We start from the raw sequence: 25,152 nt of genomic DNA, 5'->3' as shown, positions 1-25,152 counted from the left end.
TCACACGCAAAAGAAACGCAAGTCGAGTATGCAGTATACATGTTATTTATTTTCAACAGTAAAGGCAAGAAATACTAATAGGGCAAGATTGACAAAAATTTGACTGAAGACAGTTTAATGGATTTAAAGGCAGATGACATAATTGGTTTTTTTCAAATGTTAAGGTCTTACACAGTTTCGGGTCAATACCCAAAATGTCAGTCAATACCTGGTGTGGCCAACATTAGCATTGATCACTGCCACACATCTCCTGTACATTGCGTGGATCAGACGATTCGTGAAGGCCCTATGGACCCTAGACACCCAGAGCAGCTGTAGTTCATCGGCAGTTGTAGGGACTGGGCGCACATTGTGCAGACGCCTTTGAACCTCATCCCACAAGTGTTCGATGGGGTTCAGATCAGGGCTGAGGGCTGGCCACGGTAGAACACGGATGTTGTGTTGTTGCAGAAAGGCCATGGTAGCTCTGGCAACATGGGGACGAGCGTTGTCCTGGTGGAAAATGTGTTGTTGATGTTGTGCAAAAAATGGAACAACGTGGGGTCTGATCACTTGGTCGATATACTGCTGATCATGAGCAGTGACGCCGTGTCCCCGACCTTGACCAACATTTAGAAAGCACATTGGTCCAAGCCTCGCATTAAGTCCAATCCCTGCCCATATCATGACGCTAGGTCCATCCCATGGATCCCTTTCCACAACGTTTCCGTCAGCGAAACGATCACCTCGACGCCGCCAAATTCTTCCGTCTGCATGGGAGACACATCAGAGAAGATGAAACGCCTCCACTCACAATGACGCCAATTGCGATGACCCTGTGCCCACTGAAGTCGTGCTTGTCGATGCCGTGGTTGGAGAACAGGGTGACGTGCTGGTCGGCGACATCTGCGGTTGTTGGAACGGAGACGTCGGATCACAGTGTCCCGGCTAATGTGTCGATTATGTGTTCCTATGGTCTGTCGAGCACTTTCACTTGCAGTTAGGAACGGATGTCACTGGTGTTGACGGGTAATCTGCCGATCTTGTCGAGGTGTGGTGACCCTATGACGACCGCTCCGAGGAAGGTCATCTGTGGTCTGTGTAGCATTGTATCGACGAAGGAGACGGTGAATTGTGGTTATGTTAACGTTGAAATGACGGGCAACATCTTGGACAGACTGTCCAGCTTCCAAACGTCCGATAGCCTGGTTTCTCTGAGTTTGAGTGGCATTGTTGACCAAGGAGTGGTAGGCCCAAGAATCGGCCAGTTTTATACCCATAACAGTTCGTGACAGTTCGTGCGTGATATCCACATATTCATTGAAATGGTGCATTTTTGCGATTCGGTTTTTATGTTGCGTTTTTACTCGGGACTTCCAAAATGCAACCAAAAATATTGATAACACTATCAGGCTTCACCACATTTTAGAATGTGTATCAACTTATGGTTCCGTGTTTGTTACGTATTTGCTTAAAACCACTTGCATTTTTTTTGCGTGTGAGTATATATTGTTCAAGTTGCAGTGTAAATTTGCAGTCTATGCTTTACCTTAAATGTGAATGTTATATGAAGCATTCTGTCATTTATAGAAACAAAATATGCCATATTATGAACAGCCTGCTGTTCTGTTGGTGCCCTGGATACATGTTACACACGTGCTATGTTGCAGGCACTGCTGAACAAAAGGCCCAGATGATGTTTAATATCTATGACATTCGACGGCGTGGCTATCTGACTCGGGAAGATTTCTTTAAAATGATACGGTGAGTCATACAGTGGTGTACTACTTTCCGATGTGGAGTGATTCACACACAGCCTGCTATTTCTGAATCAGTTCAGTCCCTATCAATGTTGAATGTAAATAGAAAACGCCAACCCCAGAGAATAATCAGTCTCGATGAAATTAATGATGCCACCAGATGTTCACAGAGAGGGACATGACCTGCTCTACCGGTAACACCCGCCATTGTTCATCCTCCTGCCATACGACGGTGGCCAGGAAGCAATCGAGTCTTGACTTATGTGCACAGCTGCATAACGCAAAGGGATAAAACAAGGACAAGCCGCCTTGGAGAACTGTGTTTCTGGGGTATTCATCCTAAAACTGCGGTATGGTATGTACGTGCAATCAAGTTGAACGCTGCGCTAAACCCCATTTCATCTTCTATCCAGTTCCCTGCTGGACCTGTCTGACGCCAGCTTGGATAACACCAACGTAACCAACCTCATGGAAGTCATGTTCAGAGACGCCGGCATCGCCGACAAAGACACCATGAGTTTCGAGGACTTCAAGAAAGTGTTTGTATCTAAAGAGTATGAATCTACCCTACACGCAGCCTCCATTGCGGACGGTAAGTACAAAGTATAAGTACAAGTTATCTTCAACGTCTATTTCTTGGGGCTCGACCATATCCTATTCTGAAGAACATAACCTGTTCCCTCATTGTGTTTTGCTCCATCGAGCTGAGACAACTCTGCTTCCCGCTGTGTCAGTGGTTAATGTTCACAACTAACGACTGTAACCAAACTACCCACCAGCAATGACCTTCCAGCTGACCCTTGCTGTAACTTGACATCGGTTGTTGTCCGTTGTCAGGTGGAGCTCTCTCCAAACACACCAAGGAGGAGTCGCCATTGAAGGGAAGACGCAAAACGTTCATCCAAAGCTACAGGTAGGCACTTGGGAACTTTTTAGCAATATTTCTTTTTTTCCTCCGAAGTTGAAGCATAATCTTTTTTATCAAAACTGTTGGGAACAATTTATTCCTTTCAATAAAATCCAAGGAGTGATGGTGAGGGTGGGATGTAATGGGTTTGGGTCGGGTGATGGTGAGGGTGGGATGTAATGGGTTTTCGCCGGGTGATGGTGAGGGTGGGATGTAATGGGTTCGGGTCAGTTGATGGTGAGGATGGGGTGCAATATGGGTGGTGGTGAGGTGGGAAGGGTGGTGGCGAGGTGGGTGGGGTGGTGGTGAGGTGGGAAGGGTGGTGGCGAGGTGGGAATGGTGGTGGCGAGGTGGAAATGGTGGTGGCGAGATGGGTGGAGTGGTGGTGAGGTGGTGGCGAGATGGGTGGGGTGGTGAGGTGGGAAGGGGTGTTTCGAGGCGGGAAGGGGGGTGGCAAGGTAGATTGGGTGTTGGTGAGGGGGGTGGGTGGGCTGCTGGATAGGTGGGGGGGGGGGGGGGGTGGGGGTGGTGAGGTGGGAAGGTTGGTGGCGAGATGAGCGGGGTGGTGGGGAGGTGGGGAGGGTGGTGGCGAGGTGGGAAGGGTGGTCGGTGCTGGGACTTATGATTGATATATTTCTGCTCAGTGATTCACCACACTGAAAAACCTGAGACAATTTTTTCCCCATTATTTTCCTTTCACAAATATCCCTACCAATAACCCCTCATCCAATCACTCATCTCTACAAAACCACTCAACCCTACCCCGAACATCTATTTCGGTCACAGATATCCCATGGCATGCAAGTACTTCGATATCTTCTAGTGTTATACTATACCTGTATCGTAACATTACCCACAAACTGTGGATGTCTCAACAGGACAACGTGCATGTCAATCAACGTGTACTGATGACGACGGACACAACAGCTGACATCACACAACATGGGAATCCGTATCACTCTCACCACCTCACATGATAATGAACATGTTGTTTCAACTTTCTACCACGACAGGGGCGCCAAAGAAGGGGGGAGACAACTCAACCGTCAAGCGTCCAGGGTGCGAGCACCGGTCAGGAAACAGAAGTACCCAGGCACCCCTCTGGCCCAGAGGTGGTACGCCTTCAGCCGCTATGTGGAGACCTACCAGTGCCACATCTTCTGGCTGTGTCTCTACACCCTGGTGTGTGTGGGGATCTTCACCGAGCGGGCATACTGTAAGCAGGTCTTGTGTAATGTGTGGGTTGCAAGAGTAAGTGAGTGAATATGGTTTTACGCCGCTTTTAGCAATATTCAAGCAATATCACGGCGGGGGACACCAGAAATGGGCTTCACACATTGTACAAAAGTGGGGAATCGAACCTGGGCCTTCGGCGTGACGAGCGAACGCTGTAACCACTAGGCTACTCCGTCGCCTGTTACAATAAGAAGCAAAAGTAGCGTTCTGATCCCTTGTATATGTATATGTATATGTAGCTGGAAAACATATCACACTTTATTTGTTTTATAACCATGGTAAAGTATTGTGACCGGTTACCCACACACGCCGAATTATATGCGTATGTCTACTTGATAGACATCCACAGCAGCCCTCCATATCACACAGTGAGATTTGTTCCTGTCTCTCGGTCTCGGGAAAGGAGTACTTGTCTCCCAATACATGCCCCGGGCTCTGCGCCTTATTCAGAAATCCTACTTCTAGGAATATAGGTTTATAATGGTTGTATATATGCGTGTAATCTATGTAAAGATCCACGTGGGCATGCACAAACACATGTGTCATAATATGTAAGGTAATGATAAATGAATATGAATAATTATGGTGTTGATAAGGACGACATTGCTCCAGCATTCATCATCGTGTCAAGACTCGTTTCAGTGGATTTTGGGTATGAAATGTAATATTTTATTTGCCATGTCTGATGAAGAATGAAAGTAATCAGTTATTTACCCCAAAGGTTGGTGATTCTTGTAGAATGTGGTTGGAAAAATACCACTGGATTCATCTGCAGCCAAATAAAACAACGGGCCACCAATTTAAATATTCCAAGATATCGATACGATTTATATTAGTTTGATCCCTATTTAAAAAATAACACAATTCCATAAATAAAAACATGACTGTGGTTTGTCTTTGGGTCTCAGACGAGACAGGACTTTTCATAGAATCTTCTCAAAAGAAATATAATTGTCTTCCACTTCTAGATGTCAAACAGATTTCTGTCAGTCACTACTGGTCAGTACAAAAGGCACATTCACTCACAAAGTTCATCCCCTAATCCCCTAAACCAGCTCTCCAATCTCCCCAAAAGTGACCACCAGGCCACACCCGTTGACCCAGCCGTCCCAGCTGAAGTACAGTGTCCGTCTCTAATTTAACATTGTCATAATCATACCTTCACGTCAGATGGATGAGATCTGATTGGTCGACGTGACCTTGATAAAATACTATGTATCCCGCCTTGGTTGGAAATAAATGTCTTAGCGGGTGAATAAATCCCTTATACCACGCCACGAGCAAGTCAGGCTGCACGTGGATTTCTGAGAGGCAGAATAAATCCCTTATACCCCGCTTCGAAGCAAAAAGCCGCATGCTTTTTTCCAGTCAATGAAAGTCATGTGACATACCACAAAATAACCTCAGCTCAATCGAACTGCTGTTTTCTATCAATTTTGAATTTGTTTTAATTATTTTACAATGTCTTATTAAAACATGTCGGTAAGATAAATTCGTTGTAGCAGGATCAGTCGGGGTACATAGGGTTTTATGTGTCCCTCGTTAGGTATGAAACCGAACTCAGCTCGCGGTATAAAACCTAACGCGGGACGCGTGTAACAAACCCTATGTACCCCTCGTGATCCTGCTACAACTTGTAGTTTTCCCTCAACAGATTATGCCGTGGGTCGAGAACATGCGGGACTGAGACGTCTGTCTGGTGCGTGGACGACGGCGATGATCCGTGGATCTGCCAGCGTCATCATGTTTAACCTTGCCAGCCTTCTCGTCACCATGTCTCGCAACACCATCACGAGACTCCGGGAGACGTTCGTCCATCGTTTTGTACCCTTTGACTCGGCAGTCTCCTTCCACAAGTACATAGCTGCCGTGCTGATGATAGCATCCAGTAAGATGTCTCATGTCGCTCTGACATAGAAGGTGTATTCTATGCTTATCAGAACACCTGGGCCATGTACCCACTTCGTTGTACTTGAACATGAAAAACACATAAAGAAACTATAGAATGTTCAAAAGTTATAAAACGTACCACTCATTACTGTTGTTAGGCTCTACAGCCCTGGCGTCAGTCAGTGTCAAGACGCATGTCAGTCATCTCTCGCGCCACACTTTGTTGTGCAGCTGCGACCTTCATGCGGGCCAGAACCATATACTCGTGGGTTCGAATCCCATGTATGCCCGATTATGTTCCTAGGTTTGTCAGCACCATACCAATGCTCGCGGGTTTCACAAGAGTGGTAAACGTTTAGGAAGTTCAACTGTTCTGGCGTCCCGCCCACATCTGGCTGACATTCCCTGACACAACTGAAATACTGTGCAAAGATGTGTTGAACTCAAGTCAGTCACCTACTACATGTATTGTATAGAGTATTAGAGAATGTTTTCCTGTATACAACAAATCACAAAACCGTCCTTGTATAGGTAGCACATGTGTGAACTATAGACGACGGAATGTTTTAAATGGGATGTTTAAGAAGTAATAACATTCTCCTCTTTCGTCTCCATTCCCACACTACAGCACTGACGTCCACCTGACAATGTCACTATATATGGTGTTTACACATTGCAGTCGTTCACATCGTGGGCCACTGCGTCAACCTCTACTGCATGAGCACTCAGCCGGCGCAGGACCTCAGCTGTCTGTTCAGGGAGTTTTTTAGAGCGTGCGTATTACTTACCTACTCGGCGTGTATCAGGAAGTTAGAACTATTTACCTGGTACATATCATGTACGTTTAGGGAAGTGGCGATACATTACATTTCGGAATTAAATGTGTATATAATACATTCTCAATGGAAGAGCGTAGTTGTTCCCGTTATCTAAGGTGTCGTAATCGGTATGCAGAGTTGCGTCCCCTGAAATTCGGGGTTCGAATCCCGACTCGCCCGATTTTCCAGTTTTACCAACACCATGCAAGTGCTCGCGAATCTCACCAAAGTAGTAAACTTCCAATCCATGATATATAACTGAAGTACTGTTCAGAGCGGCTTTAAAACCAAACTCACCCATTCACTCATTCGAACTGATGAGAAATACCATTGGTCTATGGACGGTAATGTATATGCCTGTCAAGGAACTGTCATGCCATACTAATGGTTGTCCTCTTGTCCTACTGCAGGTCACATGTCCTCTACACATTCCACTTTTGGGCATTCCAAACTATCACAGGTGAGACCTTTGAAGCATCCATGTGTGCCATTGGTTGTCTGTCTGTCCAACCCACAGGGTTCCCCGACCTGTCTCCACCTAGTGGCTTCCATGGTGTTTACATTACAATCAAACTATTGCAAATGGTTTCACTATTAACGAAGCAGGGGTCTGTGATGTTTGGACAAACATAAGTGTAGATTGTGTGAGGGGCTGTCGTGATGAAGTACTTGTACATTGTGTGAGGGACTGTCGTGATGAAGTACTTGTAGATTGTGTGAGGGGCTGTCGTGATGAAGTACTTGTAGATTGTGTGAGGGACTGTCGTGATGAAGTACTTGTAGATTGTGTGAGGGACTGTCGTGATGAAGTACTTGTAGATTGTTCGAGGGGCTGTCGTGATGAAGTACTTGTAGATTGTGTGAGGGACTGTCGTGCTGAAGTACTTGTAGATTGTGTGAGGGGCTGGCGTGATGAATATGAGGAGCTGTAGTGATGAAGTACTTGTAGACTGTGTGAGGGGCTGTAGTAATGAAGTACAAGAAAATTGTGTGAGGAAGTATACTTTTTCCCCTACGTAAAATCGTTGCAGTAACATTTCTGGACCACCCCTCGTACAACTGTGCATTTAGGCCAACAAACTACCGTGGGATAATGCTGGTGTTTGTAGACTAGTTAAACCATGACCTCATTATTGTCCCCCTTTCACACACCATTCACTCACTCACGCTGATGTTGCCAGGACTCGCCGGGATCCTGGTCACCGTGGTGATGTTCATCATGTACGTGTTCGCCATCCAGTTCGCTCGACGCAACGTCTTCAACGCCTTCTGGTTCACTCACAGCTTCTACATCTTCCTCTACATCTTGACATTCATGCACGGCATCGGGCGTCTGGTGCAGGATCCGCTGTTTCCCTGGTACCTGATTGGCCCCTTGCTGGTGTACCTCGTCGACAGGACTCTCACCTACAGCAGGCACAAGGTCGAGATTATTGTCAAGAAAGCCGAGCTGCTTCCGTCAGGTAACATCAGACAAATATATCTGTATATACCTCCACCAGGTAAGGTCAGACGAATATATCTGTATATACCGCCACTAAGTAATGTCAGACGAATATATCTGTTTATCATATAATGGGTAGGTTTCTCGACAGGATAAAGCCAACGGATAAAAACGATATCCGTTGGGGTCATATGCGGATAGAGATGCAAATATCAAAGGTCAAGTAGGGACTACTTTCACTGTTTATAAACAAACATGGCGTCGCCCTCGTCATTTGGCGATCGAGTCAGAATTAACCATCGGGAATCTGGATAAACTACAGGGATAATTGCTATCATTATCAAAAGAACAGTCTAATATACTGAAAATCAGTGTCTAAGTGTGACGTAGCTAAGCCATTTTATAAGTTTTGGCAACTTTCGAGATATAAATTTCGAAACAATTTTGCGAGGGCACGAGGCCTAGCCAAGTGGGATCAGTATCCATATCTGTGCTTGTAGACCTCTGCGGCTTGAAACCTTCTCCACGAATTAAAATAGTTTGATTTGGAACCAAATATGTTTGAATTGTTACCTTGTTTCGTTTTGTCGCTGTGTGTACATCTGACTACACTTCTCAACGTTATGACAGACCGACTGTCAACAACGTCTGACCGTGGCCGTGACGTCTCATAGACTAGGGTTAGAGTAGCTTCCCTTTGACAAAGGGCAGTTACTCTAGCGGACAGACCGATGGATTGCCGCGAAAGGCAAATAAAAACAATAGTTGTTTTGCGTATATGTTGCTTCGCCACTGTATAAGAAACAAATTTCAGTTGGAACTATATTGGCTACTGTCACTGTCCGACTGACACATCACTTACCCTGTGACGTAATAAATATTAATGCGCGCATTCCAGGAAAACTCGCAATGTTTCGGTAATGTTTGTGAAAGAGGGAAAGTGATTTTGAAGCACAGAATTAAAGAATGACATTATATGATAAAGAGGTTATCACGCTTGTGTGTTTGGGGATGGTAAATATCCTGTATTAGGAATAAACACTATGTATTTAGCTCGCCAAGGCTCGCTAAATACAATGTTTATTTCTAATGCAGGATATTTACCATCCCCAAACACACTCGCGTGATAACCTCTATATATACCGCCACTAAGTGAGATCAGACGAATATATCTGTATATACCGCCACTACGTAACATCAGACGAATATATCTGTATATACCGCCCCCAGGTAAGGTCAGACGAATATATCTGTATATAACGCCACCAGATAACGTTCGACTAATATATCTGTATATACCGCCACAAGGTAAGGTCAGACGAATATAACTGTATATACCACAAACAGGTATGACCAAACGAATATATCTGTATATACCGCCACTAAGTAAGGTCAGACGAATATATCTGTATATACCGCCACTAAGTAAGATCAGACGAAAATATCTGTATATACCGCCACTAAGTAAGGCCAGACGAATATATCTGTATATACCGCCACTAAGTAAGATCAGACGAATATATCTGTATATACCGCCACTAAGTAAGGTCAGACAAATATATCTGTATACAACGCCACCAGATAACGTTCGACTTATATATCTGTATATACCGCCACTAGGTAAGGTCAGACGAATATAACTGTATATACCACAAACAGGTATGACCAGACGAATATAACTGTATATACCGCCATTAAGTAAGGCCAGACGAATATATCTGTATATACTGCCACTAAGTAAGGTCAGACGAATATATCTGTATATACCGCCATTAAGTAAGGCCAGACGAATATATCTGTATATACTGCCACTAAGTAAGGTCAGACGAATATATCTGTATATACCGCCATTAAGTAAGGCCAGACGAATATATCTGTATATACCGCCACTAAGTAAGGTCGAGCAAATATATTTGTATATATCGCAAACAGGTATGGCCAGACGAGTATATCTGTACATACCGCAAACAGGTATGGCCAGTCGAATATATCTGTATATACCGTAGCCAGGTAACGTTCAACGAATATTATTAGTTATTGTGTCTTTAGTTGCCGTATACGGCGTCAAATTAGATTAGCAGAAAAATATATTTGACACAGGATGAGGCACATGTTACTTACACAACAAACAGTCTTTTAATGTTCTAAGGGACGTCTGTGTCTGTGACGGCACTGTGCCAAAGTCAGTACCGGGTGTTACCACCACGAGTATCGATCACAGCTCTGCACCGCCTGGGCATGGAATGTATGAGTCGTCGAATCTGACGTTGTGGAATCCTTCTCCACTCATCCTGCAATGCATGGTTCAGCTATTGTGCTTCTGTGGTTGAGGCTGTCGGCTGTCGGCGTCGTACACATCTGTCTAGCAGATCCCACAAATGTTCAATGGGGTTTAGATCAGGCGATTTGGAGGGTCATGGCAGCACAGAAACATTGTTTTGGGCAAGATAATCCATGGTAACACGTGCAGTATGCGGTCTTGCGTTGTCTTGCTGGGAAATCTCTCTTCTGACGTCCATGGCGGGAATAAGGTGACGTTGAAGGATTTCATCACGGTAGCGTACAGCAGTTAAATTTCCCTGCACGTGCACCAGATCTGACCTACCATTCACGGATATGCCTGCCCACATCATGACACTTCTACCGTCGTATCGGTTGACTTCATGAATACAGTGCAGCGTTCATTTCTCCGTCTGTAGACACCTACCATCATGGCGATACAACATGAACCACGACCCATCACTGAAGCATATCCTTCTCCAGTGCACTAGGGTCCATGGTCGAACATGTCTGCTCGTTTGCAGACGTGCACGACGATGTTGCCGCAGAGCGGGCGTTGTATATGGTCTCATTGGCCGTATCCCATGCTCTCACGATTTCTGATGGTTTGCGCTGAGACTCTACGAAGACCAGGAACATTGTTAGCTGTGTATTCTGCACTGATTGTCCGGTTGCGAAGATGCAACACCCGGATGAAGCGGTCCTGCGCCGCAGTTGTGACCCTGGGTCTTCCACTTCTCGGTCGATCTCTTGTAGAGTTGTGGAGTCTGTAGCGCTGCCACAGACGAGAAATGGTGCTCTGCCTCACGTTTAAGTGCCTGGCTACTGATGTCTGACTTTCTCCAGCTTCCACACGTCCAATGGCTTTGTTTCTACAGTCTTCATTCAGTCTTGGCATCATGAGAGTCACGTATACAGAACATCGGAGAGTGATTCACAGCAGGACTGCCAAATTTTTATACCTATCGGTATAAAGGTTAAGTAACCGTATTTGCACGTGCAGCATGCTTACAGCTCTCTCTCCATGCAATTTCTCCCAGTTTGGTTTCAAGGTGATGTATTTTGGCGACAAGTCACCAAATGTTGTGTTCGGGTGCAATAAATTAGTGTAAGGTCAATATTCACAGTTAGCAATGACCTTTTGTATTGAGATCAAGCCTTCATCTTTAATAACAGTCAAGTTTGAAAAACAGATTTCAGCTATGCGGTTTTGTTTTGGCCAGTTTATAATATGAGCGCTCTTCTTGAAGCTGTCTTAAACCTTTCGCAATGTTATCTTACTTGAGACAGTGAGCTCTTTTGTGACGGGGGGAAATAATGACTCAGTGAGTCATTGATTTTTCAGGATAACCCATTGACTAAAATGTATTTTTACGTTTATTTGGTATATATTTATTTGTGAAGGAGAGTTTGAAAGGTGTACAACGACAGTTCCTGAATTATTTGTGGATGACGAATAACTGACTTTCTCAGAACATTTCAATACAATGTCCGCATTAACTTCGACTGTTACACTAACTGTGACCCGGGGTACACTGCTGACTCTACTTTACTAGTCACGTGTCTCTTTCGTCATCAGCAGCGATGCACTTTTCACATGTTTGTTTGTTTGTTGTTTAACGCCGCGATCAGCAATATTCAAGCTGTATGTCGGCGATCTGTAAATAATCGAGTCTGGACCAGACAGTCCAGTGATTGACATCATGAACAGCGATCCACGCAATTGGTATACGATGACATGCATCAACCAAGTCAGCGAACCTGACCACCCGATCCCGTCAGTCGCCACATACGACCAGGATAGTCGCCGATGTAGTCGTGCAGAATAAATGTTTTGTGTGCCTGCAAGCAGCCTTGATTGTTATGCTATCCCTTCCAGCAAGCAACATCTGTTATCGACTCGTTATTTAGACATCAATCAAGCTGTCGGATCTGGAGTAAACACTGACGACAGGTTCCAACCTGTTTTAAGTTCGTGTCTCAAACTTAAGATGACACAGCGCCTATACAACTTCAAGAATTGACTCAGCTACGGTAATCTTCTCTACTTCATCTTTAAGACAATGTTAACGCTGTAAGTTTGGTGAAAAAGCTGTCTGGTTGTATCACGTCGTCAGGTGAGGTCAGATGAATGTTGTTGACATCTGGTGTGGTGTGTTCAGACGAATCTGGCTGTTTTGAAAAAATCCGAAATTGTACCTTTATGCAACAATTTGCCATTTATCACTCATTAGGATAAACGTGCATTGCCTTCGGGTTTCAGCTGTGATATTTCTGGAGTTCAAACGTCCCGCTAACTTTGACTACAAGTCTGGGCAGTGGGTCCGTATCGCCTGTCTGAATCTGGGGAAGAGTGAGTACCACCCTTTTACTCTGACGTCAGCTCCGCACGAGGAAAATCTGTCTTTGCACATCCGGGCAGTTGGCCCGTGGACCAGCAATCTGCGCGAGACCTATGACCCCAGCAACCTTGACATGAACAAGTTACCCAAGGTGAGCCAAGACGAACAGTACCTTCCTAGCCTCCCACAAGCCCTGGGTGGTGTTATTGTGACGGGAGTGGCATAAGCGTTTCTTTCAAACGTGAATCTGTTTGAGTGACATGAACGTCATTAAGCGACATTAACGTCTGGGTGTAGTTGTGTTTAACGCCGCTTTTAACATTATTCCTGTTATATCACGGCGTGTCAGATCAATGTTGGAGGAAAGCCCGAAGTAATGCAGGTCACAGACGTTTACCACTTCGGTGAAACCCACGAGCACGGGTATGGTGCTGACAAACCTAGAAACATAATTGGGGGGAACCGGGATTCGAACCCACAATCATAGGTTTGTGGCGTGCACAAAGGACGCAACTCTGCACAGCGAATCGCGGCGCCTAAGATGACTGGTATGTGAGAGGCAAGTATGAACGTCTTTGACCGCATTGATCATTTCTGAGCGGCATCAACATCTCTGAGCGGAATGGTAGTCTTGAACGGCCTGGCTGTGGTTAGTGTGACCAGGCTGTGGTTAGTGTGACCAGGCCGTGGTTAGTGTGGCCAGGCTGTGGTTAGTGTGACCAGGCTCTGGTTAGTGTGACCAGGCTGTGGTTAGTGTGACCAGGCTGTGGTTAGTGTGACCAGGCTGTGGTTAGTGTGTCCAGGCTGTGGTTAGTGTGTCCAGGCTATGGTTAGTGTGACCAGGCTGTGGTTAGTGTGTCCAGGCTGTGGTTAGTGTGACCAGGCTATGAGTGTGTCCAGGCTGTGGTTAGTGTGACCAGGCTATGAGTGTGACCAGGCTGTGGTTAGTGTGACCAGGCTGTGGTTAGTGTGACCAGGCTATGAGTGTGTCCAGGCTGTGGTTAGTGTGACCAGGCTATGAGTGTGTCCAGGCTGTGGTTAGTGTGACCAGGCTATGAGTGTGTCCAGGCTGTGGTTAGTGTGTCCAGGCTGTGGTTAGTGTGACCAGGCTGTGGTTAGTGTGACCAGGCTGTGGTTAGTGTGTCCAGGCTGTGGTTAGTGTGACCAGGCTGTGGTTAGTGTGACCAGGCTATGGTTAGTGTGACCAGGCTATGAGTGTGTCCAGGCTGTGGTTAGTGTGACCAGGCTATGCGTGTGTCCAGGCTGTGGTTAGTGTGTCCAGGCTGTGGTTAGTGTGACCAGGCTGTGGTTAGTGTGACCAGGCTGTGGTTAGTGTGTCCAGGCTGTGGTTATTGTGACCAGGCTATGAGTGTGTCCAGGCTGTGGTTAGTGTGACCAGGCTATGGTTAGTGTGACCAGGCTGTGGTTAGTGTGACCAGGCTGTGGTTAGTGTGACCAGGCTGTGGTTAGTGTGACCAGGCTATGGTTAGTGTGACCAGGCTATGGTTAGTGTGACCAGGCTGTGGTTAGTGTGATCAGGCTGTGGTTAGTGTGACCAGGCTATGGTTAGTGTGACCAGGCTGTGGTTAGTGTGATCAGGCTGTGGTTAGTGTGTCCAGGCTATGGTTAGTGTGACCAGGCTGTGGTTAGTGTGTCCAGGCTGTGGTTAGTGTGATCAGGCTGTGGTTAGTGTGATCAGGCTGTGGTTAGTGTGACCAGGCTGTGGTTAGTGTGTCCAGGCTGTGGTTAGTGTGACCAGGCTGTGGTTAGTGTGTCCAGGCTGTGGTTAGTGTGATCAGGCTGTGGTTAGTGTGATCAGGCTGTGGTTAGTGTGACCAGGCTATGGTTAGTGTGTCCAGGCTGTGGTTAGTGTGATCAGGCTGTGGTTAGTGTGATCAGGCTGTGGTTAGTGTGACCAGGCTGTGGTTAGTGTGACCAGGCTGTGGTTAGTGTGACCAGGCTATGGTTAGTGTGTCCAGGCTGTGGTTAGTGTGATCAGGCTGTGGTTAGTGTGATCAGGCTGTGGTTAGTGTGACCAGGCTATGGTTAGTGTGTCCAGGCTGTGGTTAGTGTGATCAGGCTGTGGTTAGTGTGATCAGGCTGTGGTTAGTGTGATCAGGCTGTGGTTAGTGTGACCAGGCTGTGGTTAGTGTGACCAGGCTATGGTTAGTGTGTCCAGGCTGTGGTTAGTGTGATCAGGCTGTGGTTAGTGTGATCAGGCTGTGGTTAGTGTGATCAGGCTGTGGTTAGTGTGTCCAGGCTGTGGTTAGTGTGATCAGGCTGTGGTTAGTGTGATCAGGCTGTGGTTAGTGTGATCAGGCTGTGGTTATTGTGAACAGGCTGTGGTTAGTGTGTCCAGGCTGTGGTTAGTGTGATCAGGCTGTGGTTAGTGTGTCCAGGCTGTGGTTAGTGTGATCAGGCTGTGGTTAGTGTGATCAGGCTGTGGTTAGTGTGATCAGGCTGTGGTTAGTGTGACCAGGCTGTGGTTAGTGTGTCCAGGCTGTGGTTAGTGTGATCAGGCTATGGTTAGTGTGATCAGGCTGTGGTTAGTGTGATCAGGCTGTGGTTAGTGTGTCCAGGCTGTGGTTAGTGTGACCAGGCAGTCTTTCGGTGGGCCAAAGCGTTTTGGAATGCCACGAGTGTCTTTGAACGACACTTTGGGAATTGTGGTTGAGGCAAAAGCAAATGTTGCCAGATGTACGTTGGGGGGTGATCTTTCTGAAGCAATGCAGGTGTATTCTATGTTCTAGGCATTGTAGTCCTCGTGGTACGTCTGTTCTAGTTGTATCTCGACGGGCCATTCGGCGAGGGGCATCAGGACTGGTACACATTCGACATCGCAGTGCTTGTGGGTGGCGGGATAGGCGTGACGCCGTTTGCCTCCATTCTCAAAGACATTGCGTTCAAGTCACAGACGGGGGCTCGCTTTACATGTAAAAAGGTAAACAGGCATTACAAGCAGAAATGTTTTTGTGTTGATGTTGGTTATATTACAGGTAGGTCTAACTTCAAACGAGAGCTACTTTTCTCAAAATATTTACGATGCTGATGACAGAATGTCAGCTTGTCATTACAGCTAATTGTGAAGCTAACATGTACACTTGGCAGGGCATGGATGCCTCACTCAGATGGCATCACACCTCGTCAGCTTGTCATTACAGCTAATTGTGAAGCTAACATGTACACTTGGCAGGACATGGAGGCCTCGCTCAGGTGACATCACACCTCGTCAGCTTGTCATTACAGCTAATTGTGAAGCTAACATGTACACTTGGCAGGGCATGGAGGCCTCACTCAGATGACATCACACCTCGTCATCTTGTCATTACAGCTAATTGTGAAGCTAACATGTACACTTGGCAGGGCATGGAGGCCTCACTCAGATGACATCACACCTCGTCAGCTTGTCATTACAGCTAATTGTGAAGCTAACATGTACACTTGGCAGGGCATGGAGGCCTCACTCAGATGACATCACACCTCGTCAGCTTGTCATTACAGCTAATTGTGAAGCTAACATGTACACTTGGCAGGGCATGGAGGCCTCGCTCAGGTGACATCACACCTCGTCAGCTTGTCATTACAGCTAATTGTGAAGCTAACATGTACACTTGGCAGGGCATGGAGGCCTCACTCAGATGACATCACACCTCGTCAGCTTGTCATTACAGCTAATTGTGAAGCTAACATGGACACTTGGCAGGGCATGGAGGCCTCGCTCAGGTGACATCACACCTCGTCAGCTTGTCATTACAGCTAATTGTGAAGCTAACATGTACACTTGGCAGGGCATGGAGGCCTCACTCAGATGACATCACACCTCGTCAGCTTGTCATTACAGCTAATTGTGAAGCTAACATGTACACTTGGCAGGGCATGGAGGCCTCACTCAGATGACATCACACCTCGTCAGCTTGTCATTACAGCTAATTGTGAAGCTAACATGTACACTTGGCAGGGCATGGAGGCCTCACTCAGATGACATCACACCTCCTTAGCTTGTCATTACAGCTAATTGTGAAGCTAACATGTACACTTGGCAGGGCATGGAGGCCTCACTCAGATGACATCACACCTCGTCAGCTTGTCATTACAGCTAATTGTGAAGCTAACATGTACACTTGGCAGGGCATGGAGGCCTCACTCAGATGACATCACACCTCGTCAGCTTGTCATTACAGCTAATTGTGAAGCTAACATGTACACTTGGCAGGGCATGGAGGCCTCACTCAGATGACATCACACCTCGTCAGCTTGTCATTACAGCTAATTGTGAAGCTAACATGTACACTTGGCAGGGCATGGAGGCCTCGCTCAGATGACATCACACCTCGTCAGCTTGTCATTACAGCTAATTGTGAAGCTAACATGTACACTTGGCAGGGCATGGAGGCCTCGCTCAGATGACATCACACCTCGTCAGCTTGTCATTACAGCTAATTGTGAAGCTAACATGTACACTTGGCAGGGCATGGAGGCCTCACTCAGATGACATCACACCTCGTCAGCTTGTCATTACAGCTAATTGTGAAGCTAACATGTACACTTGGCAGGGCATGGAGGCCTCACTCAGATGACATCACACCTCGTCAGCTTGTCATTACAGCTAATTGTGAAGCTAACATGTACACTTGGCAGGGCATGGAGGCCTCGCTCAGGTGACATCACACTCGGAAAGTTTACGCCCGCTACATTGGTGCACAAAGTGGGGCTGAATACATTCATATTACATTTGAGAATCTCAGTATCCTAAGATGCGACCTGGGATGTACTCCATTTGACGGAGAGTGTGTGGCAGGGCGTGGAGTCACACAGATTACTTCCTGACCCGTGAAGATCCGGGTTTTCAGCAACATTTGCGTGCCCTAAAAGGCGACTATGTTTGTCGTAAGAGGCGACTGACGGGATTTGGTGCTCAGGCTCGGTTGATGCATGTCATCATATCTCAATTGCATGGATCGCTGCTCATGATGTCAATCACTAGATTGCCAGGTCCAGCCTCGATTATTTACAGACCGCCGTCATATACCTGGAATACTGGTGAATGCGGCGTTAAACAACAAACCAAACCAAAAAAAAACATCCTTATCTTGTCGCCTTGGTGTCAACCGTCTGTAAAGAAAACTGAAAGTAGCAATCAATGGACAATGCTATGTGTGTCAGGTATCTAGGAGTGTATATATCTTGTATGTAGGTGTACTTCGTGTGGGTGACGCGCACCCAGAAGCACTACGAGTGGCTGGTTGACATCATCAGGGATGTGGAGAACAAGGACAAGCACAACATCGTCAGCGTCCACATCTTCGTCACGCAGTTCCAGCAGAAGTTCGATCTGAGGACCACCATGTTGGTATGTCAGACGCTGATTACCTCTGTAATGTTCAGAACTAGAACAGGAAGCCATTCACAATATCGATCACTGGATTGTCTGGTCCAAACTCGACTTTTTACAGGCCGTCTTCATGTAGGTGGGTTAATGCAGAGTGTGGCGTTAAACAACATACATATAAACAAGGGCCTCTGTTTCAGTACATCTGTGAGCGACACTTCCAGAAGGTGGAAAACCGCAGCCTGCTGACTGGCCTCCGGGCTGTCACCCACTTCGGGCGGCCCGAGTTTGATGAGTTTCTCAACTCTCTCCACTATGAACACCCACAGGTCTGTATCACCAGGAATCACTTCAGACTTGGTCAGTAAGAATCATGCCGTTCCATTCATCCTTACCACGTGGCGAAACAATATATGTCAATGTACACCCCAAAATCACGTGAGTGACACTGACCTCGAATACTGACTCGTCACCTGATGAATATTGATTGTCTGCTAGAAAACAAGATGGCGTCTGGTAGGACCATTTCACGGTTCGCTGCTAAGTTACTATAATGAAACACGGGACGGTTTAAAGACCATCTCAGGGGTCGGGTCCTTGGTTTTGCATATTGACCTCGTCAGGGGTAATTATTTGTATAATGACATATGCATGAGTCCACGAGTACTGCATGATAGGTTGTCTCTGTTCTGGCAGGTTCGCCGCGTGGGCGTCTTCAGCTGTGGTCCAGGCCCAATGACCAACTCAGTCCAGGCAGCATGTAGTTACCTCAACACTCTGGAGGGGCCAAGCTACACCCACCACTTCGAGAACTTCTAGACTCAGCGTCCTCACCAAGCATCACGTCCCACTTCGCAAGTCGGGTTCTCTACATTTGTCGGGGCGGTCGGGTAGCCTAGTGGTTAAAGCGTTCGCTCGTCACGCCGAAGACCCGGGTTCGATTCCCGACATGGGTACAATGTGTGAAGCCCATTTGTGGTGTCCCCCGCCGTGATATTGCTGGAATATTGCTAAAAGCGGCGTAAAACCATACTCACTCACTCACTCACTCTACATTTGTCACTTAGAGATACAGCGGACATAAGCACCGCTGATTGGCGACCTTGACCACTGTGTAAAGGTGAAGGACGACGTAGCATGTAACAGCAGAACCAAAACTGACGTGTATGCTTGGGAGCTGTGTTGTTTTGATTTAGACTGCCATATTATCTCGCGAAGACGCCATGAGTCTCTCGCTACATTGTATATGGAGAGTAGAGAATTGTAAGTTACTATAGAGAAGCACTTCAGCCCTGGGACGGGGACCTAGGGTCCTTGTAAGTGCACGTACTCGTGTGTGTCTCCACATTGGTAAACCTATGTCACATTTAGCTTTCTTCAGCTGAAATGACCTTTATCGGCGTTATAACGAAGTCCACTTACACTCACATTTACTGACAGCCACGGCAGTTTCCAGACGAGTTACGTCAAGCTAGCCACCAGATACCGTGACAGCCCATGGAGTGCGATTACAGGCGTGCATAGACTCGCATCTTCCTTGTTCAGTTTAGTCACGATATTGTGTTTGTGAGTGACTTGACAAATCCCTGTACGATTTCCTGCGAGATCACGAGCGAATGCCATGTATCATAACAGAGTATATTGTCCCGGAATGTGTGCTACGTGTAATTAGATTTCTATGTATATTTAAAGAGAAGTATTCAAGAATGTATCTAATTGCCTGCTGGATCATTTGAATGCATATGGATTCCGATATTTTACCTAATCCCGGATCAAACAGGTCCTTTCTGTAACCTTTGTTTCACATCCCCATTGCGTCATCTCAACTGGTACTATTGTGATGTTTATTAACATGTTGATATATTTTACAAGAATATGATGTACTTACTATTGACATATATAAATACATTAGGTAATGTGTACACTCAAAGGCAAACATGTTCCTATATTTCACACGGAGATTCGTCCCAAGCCAATACCGTTAATGTCCTCTGTTTATTTGGAGATTAAACGTGTACCGATGTTTCATTGGGCTGTGGATGGCGGCAATATGCCCTATCATCTAAAATTCATATTGTACCCAGGAAAGTTTGTTATTTACCCACTTTTGGTGACATGTTCTTTATATTAAGACAACAGTTTGTAATCCCACAGTGGAGGTGCGATCGTCTGCAGAAGATATATCTATACATACAGACTTAAAGTCATATCATTATTATTATCATTAACTCAGTTATCAATAAAGTTTTATGGTCACTGATACATTTCACTGTGTATATTTTCATAATATTAAGAGTGAGTGAGTTGGTTTTAACAGGGCATATCAGCGGGCATATCAGCTTAATGCGGGAGGAACGCCCGAAGTGATGCAGGTCTCAGACGTTTACCACATTGGTGAAACCCACAAGCATGGGTATGGTGCTGACAAACCTAGAAACATTATCGGGACGGGATTCGAACACACGACCATAGAATTCTGGTGCGCACAAGGGACGCAAATCTGTATCGCAAATCGCGGCGCCTCAGACGACAGGGCCACCCGTGCCTCTCATAATAGTCATACACATGCATGCATGAGTATGCATGTGTAATTGTATCTGTAGATCTGTTGGGCAACAAGGGAGTGCACGTGTATGAATGTGTGATTGTTACATACAGGTGCGGTGTTCATCAACAGGAGAAGGCACGTGTATGCATGTGTGATTGTTACATACAGGTGCGGTGTTCATCAACAGGAGAAGGCACGTGTATGCATGTGTGATTGTTACATACAGGTGCGGTGTTCATCAACAGGAGAAGGCACGTGTATGCAAGTGTGATTGTTACATACAGGTGCGGTGTTCATCAACAGGAGAAGGCACGTGTATGCATGTGTGATTGTTACATACAGGTGCGGTGTTCATCAACAGGAGAAGGCACGTATATGCATGTGTGATTGTTACATACAGGTGCGGTGTTCATCAACAGGAGAGTGCACGTGTATGCATGTGTGATTGTTACATACAGGTGCGGTGCTCACCAACAGGAGAGTGCACGTGTATGCAAGTGTGATTGTTACATACAGGTGCGGTGTTCATCAACAGGAGAAGGCACGTGTATGCATGTGTGATTGTTACATACAGGTGCGGTGTTCATCAACAGGAGAGTGCACGTGTATGCATGTGTGATTGTTACATACAGGTGCGGTGTTCATCAACAGGAGAGTGCACGTGTATGCATATGTGATTGTTACATACAGGTGCGGTGCTCATCAACAGGAGAGTGCACGTGTATGCAAGTGTGATTGTTACATACAGGTGCGGTGTTCATCAACAGGAGAAGGCACGTGTATGCATGTGTGATTGTTACATACAGGTGCGGTGTTCATCAACAGGAGAAGGCACGTGTATGCATGTGTGATTGTTACATACAGGTGCGGTGTTCATCAACAGGAGAGTGCACGTGTATGCATGTGTGATTGTTACATACAGGTGCGGTGCTCATCAACAGGAGAGTGCACGTGTATGCAAGTGTGATTGTTACATACAGGTGCGGTGTTCATCAACAGGAGAAGGCACGTGTATGCATGTGTGATTGTTACATACAGGTGCGGTGTTCATCAACAGGAGAGTGCACGTGTATGCATGTGTGATTGTTACATACAGGTGCGGTGCTCATCAACAGGAGAGTGCACGTGTATGCATGTGTGATTGTTACATACAGGTGCGGTGCTCATCAACAGGAGAAGGCACGTGTATGCAAGTGTGATTGTTACATACAGGTGCGGTGTTCATCAACAGGAGAGTGCACGTGTATGCAAGTGTGATTGTTACATACAGGTGCGGTGTTCATCAACAGGAGAAGGCACGTGTATGCATGTGTGATTGTTACATACAGGTGCGGTGTTCATCAACAGGAGAGTGCACGTGTATGCATGTGTGATTGTTACATACAGGTGCGGTGTTCATCAACAGGAGAAGGCACGTGTATGCATGTGTGATTGTTACATACAGGTGCGGTGCTCATCAACAGGAGAGTGCACGTGTATGCAAGTGTGATTGTTACATACAGGTGCGGTGTTCATCAACAGGAGAGTGCACGTGTATGCAAGTGTGATTGTTACATACAGGTGCGGTGTTCATCAACAGGAGAGTGCACGTGTATGCATGTGTGATTGTTACATACAGGTGCGGTGCTCATCAACAAAAGAGTGCACGTGTATTGACATGATATTTGTGCCATTAAACCTCCAGTAAGTCCGAAGTGTTTGAAATGTACAATAGAATCGCCCTTAAAAAAAACATTTGTAAAGCTCAAACAATAAACCGAGCCCCAGGTTCGTGTATGCGTAGCCCGGAGGGGTAGATGAGGCGGCAGATAACGTTACTGGTCACGGATGAAGGAACAAACTTCCTTGTATGTGCGGCAACAATGTCGCATAACATATCCCGAGGCAAGTGGCTTCGTGAGTCTAAATACGCTGGCTTTGTTTATTCTTTGTCTCTTATATGTTTGTTGTTGTTTTCTTCATTTCAATATGTTTTAACTGATGCCACTGAAATGACTCGATAATCACACCTGTTCGCGAATCCCTGGTACCATAGCTATTTGATAGTGATTCATAAACACATGCTGAAGATAAAGTCGGAATCGGAACATAGACTCACTTTTCACTTTTGATTAAAACTGTGACACGAACCTGGCTATCAGAGGCAATGAACGTGCAACATGCTGGGATCATCACCAGGGTCACTCTGGCCGCTTGTAGGAAATGTCACTGGCTACAAAGTCTGCTGCAAACCAGTGTGATGATGGGCATCCAGTGCCAGAATGGTGATGATAGACAGACTAACTGATCCCGATAGACCACACACGTGACAGACTAACTGATCCTGATAGACCACACACGTAACAGACTAACTGATCCTGATAGACCACACACGTGACAGACTAACTGATCCTGATAGATCACACACGTGACAGACTAACTGATCCTGATAGACCACACACGTGACAGACTAAATGATCCTGATAGACCACACACGTGACAGACTAACCGATCCTAATAGACCACACACGTTACAGACTAACAGATCCTGATAGACCACACACGTGACAGACAAACCGATCCTGACGGACAGACACGTCGCGGACTAACTGATCATGATGGACCACACACGTCGCGGATTAACTGATCTGAATGGACCACACACGTCGCGGGCTAAGTGATCTTGATGGACCACACACATCGCGGACTTACTGATCATGATGGACCATACACATCGCGGACTAACTGATCTTGATGGACCACACACGTCGCGGATTAACTGATCTTGATGGATCCCACACGTCGCGGACTAACTGATCATGATGGACCACACACGTCGCGGATTAACTGATCATGATGGACCACACACGTCGCGGATTAACTGATCATGATGGACCACACACGTCGCGGATTAACTGATCATGATGGACCACACACGTCGCGGACTAACTGATCTTGATGGACCACACACGTCGCGGATTAACTGATCATGATGGATCACACACGTCGCGGACTAACTGATCTTGATGGACCACACACGTCTCCGATTTACTGAACATGATGGACCACACACCTCGCGGACTAACTGAGCTTGATGGACCACACACCTCGCGGACTAACTGATCTTGATGGACCACACACGTCGCGGACTAACTGATCTTGATGGACCACACACCTCGCGGACTAACTGATCTGGATGGACCACACACCTCGCGGACTAACTGAGCTTGATGGACCACACACATCGCGGACTAACTGATCTTGATGGACCACACACGTCGTGGACTAACTGATCCTGATGGTCCACACACGTCGCGGACTAACTGATCCTGATGGTCCACACACGTCGTGGACTAACTGATCATGATTGCCTAGACACGTCTCTGAGTAACTGTACACATTTATCATACACAGACATGTTTACAAAGACAACCTGTTCACAAAGACAACCTGTTCACAAAGACAATCTGTTAAGAAAGATGACCTGTTCACAAAAGGTAACCTGTTCACAAAGACAACCTGTTCACAAAGACAACCTGTTCACAATAACAATCTGTTAAGAAAGATAACCTGTTCACAAAAGGTAACCTGTTCACAAAGACAACCTGTTTACTTAGAGAACCTGTTCACAAAGACAACCTGTTCACAAAGACACCCAGTTGACAAAGACAATCTGTTAAGAAAGATAACCTGTTCACAAGGACAACCTGTTGACAAAGACAACCTGTTCACACAAATAACATGTTCATAAAGACCACCCGTTTTCAGGTATAACATCTCCACACACATACAGACTCGGATGCAAAATGCCGCGTGGACCGTCTGTAATGTCGGGTAGAGCGTCCGCCCGGAGAGCATAAAGTCCGGGGTTTGGGTGAGTGAGTGAGTGAGTGAGTGAGTGAGTGAGTGAGAGAGAGAGAGGTTTTAGCAATATTCCAGCATATCATGGCGGGGCACACCGGAAAACGGGCTTCAGAAATTGTGCCCATGTATGGCATCGAACCCGAGCCTTTGGCGTGACGAGCTAACGCTCTAACCACTAGGCTAACCCACCGCCCCTTAAGCCAAAAGACGTTAAAAGATGGTACTTGTTGTTACCCTGGCTGGCGCGCGGCATTAAGGGGCTAAGACAAGGACTGGCCGGCTCGGAGTCAGTATACTGTGTCTGAGTGGGGTATTCATGTTAAACTGCGGCATGGTATCTCAATGGGCTAGCACTATCAATCGGCATCACTCTGGATGCAGCCACACACTCACACACAAACACACACACAGACGTGCATGTACGTCGCTGTATAAGTGCAATAATCTTGGACGCGACGTAAAACACCATTTCACCTCACCCTAAATCGTGAGCAGTGATTCTGACCTGAGCTGGTGCATCTCGTTGGGTATGAGTTTATCTGGAATGAAAATATCGATGTAGAATTTAACGTTAACAACATTCCGCCTATGTGATAAAATGTTACAGACTAAAAGCAGTGTAAATGATGATACACGAATACGCGTCTTCACACCATTGCATATCTGCAAACTCAGCATTCAAACACTTGATCTCGCAATGTATTTCCAAGTGTAGCCTCCCTTCCCTTGTTCCTGACTGTACGCAATGCAGACATGGTGTTCATGGGGGCTGTATA

The 25,152-nt window shown here is 46.3% G+C and overlaps 1 protein-coding gene across 1 annotated transcript in view; it reads left to right on the top strand.

Moving 5' to 3' along the window:
• The window catches only part of LOC139453812 (dual oxidase 2-like), a 71,903-nt gene extending 51,658 nt beyond the window's left edge, over positions 1 to 20,245 (top strand). Inside the window, exons 20-32 of the mRNA XM_071235274.1 lie at positions 1,650 to 1,743; positions 2,153 to 2,331; positions 2,577 to 2,652; positions 3,660 to 3,862; positions 5,537 to 5,770; positions 6,452 to 6,545; positions 7,001 to 7,050; positions 7,772 to 8,053; positions 12,578 to 12,807; positions 15,439 to 15,597; positions 17,851 to 18,006; positions 18,186 to 18,314; positions 18,682 to 20,245. Of these exons, the coding sequence (XP_071091375.1) occupies positions 1,650 to 1,743; positions 2,153 to 2,331; positions 2,577 to 2,652; positions 3,660 to 3,862; positions 5,537 to 5,770; positions 6,452 to 6,545; positions 7,001 to 7,050; positions 7,772 to 8,053; positions 12,578 to 12,807; positions 15,439 to 15,597; positions 17,851 to 18,006; positions 18,186 to 18,314; positions 18,682 to 18,804 (2,009 nt within the window). The 3' untranslated portion in view covers positions 18,805 to 20,245. The remainder of the gene's footprint in view (positions 1 to 1,649; positions 1,744 to 2,152; positions 2,332 to 2,576; positions 2,653 to 3,659; positions 3,863 to 5,536; positions 5,771 to 6,451; positions 6,546 to 7,000; positions 7,051 to 7,771; positions 8,054 to 12,577; positions 12,808 to 15,438; positions 15,598 to 17,850; positions 18,007 to 18,185; positions 18,315 to 18,681) is intronic.
• The last annotated feature ends 4,907 nt before the right edge of the window (positions 20,246 to 25,152 follow it).

This window comes from Haliotis cracherodii, unplaced genomic scaffold, assembly GCF_022045235.1.
Source record: "Haliotis cracherodii isolate W230 unplaced genomic scaffold, xgHalCrac1.p SCAF_1, whole genome shotgun sequence".
NCBI classification, from domain to species: Eukaryota; Metazoa; Mollusca; class Gastropoda; order Lepetellida; family Haliotidae; genus Haliotis; species Haliotis cracherodii.
The sequence above is the reverse complement of the archived record's forward strand: the minus strand, read 5'-3'. Positions and strand labels throughout refer to the sequence as shown.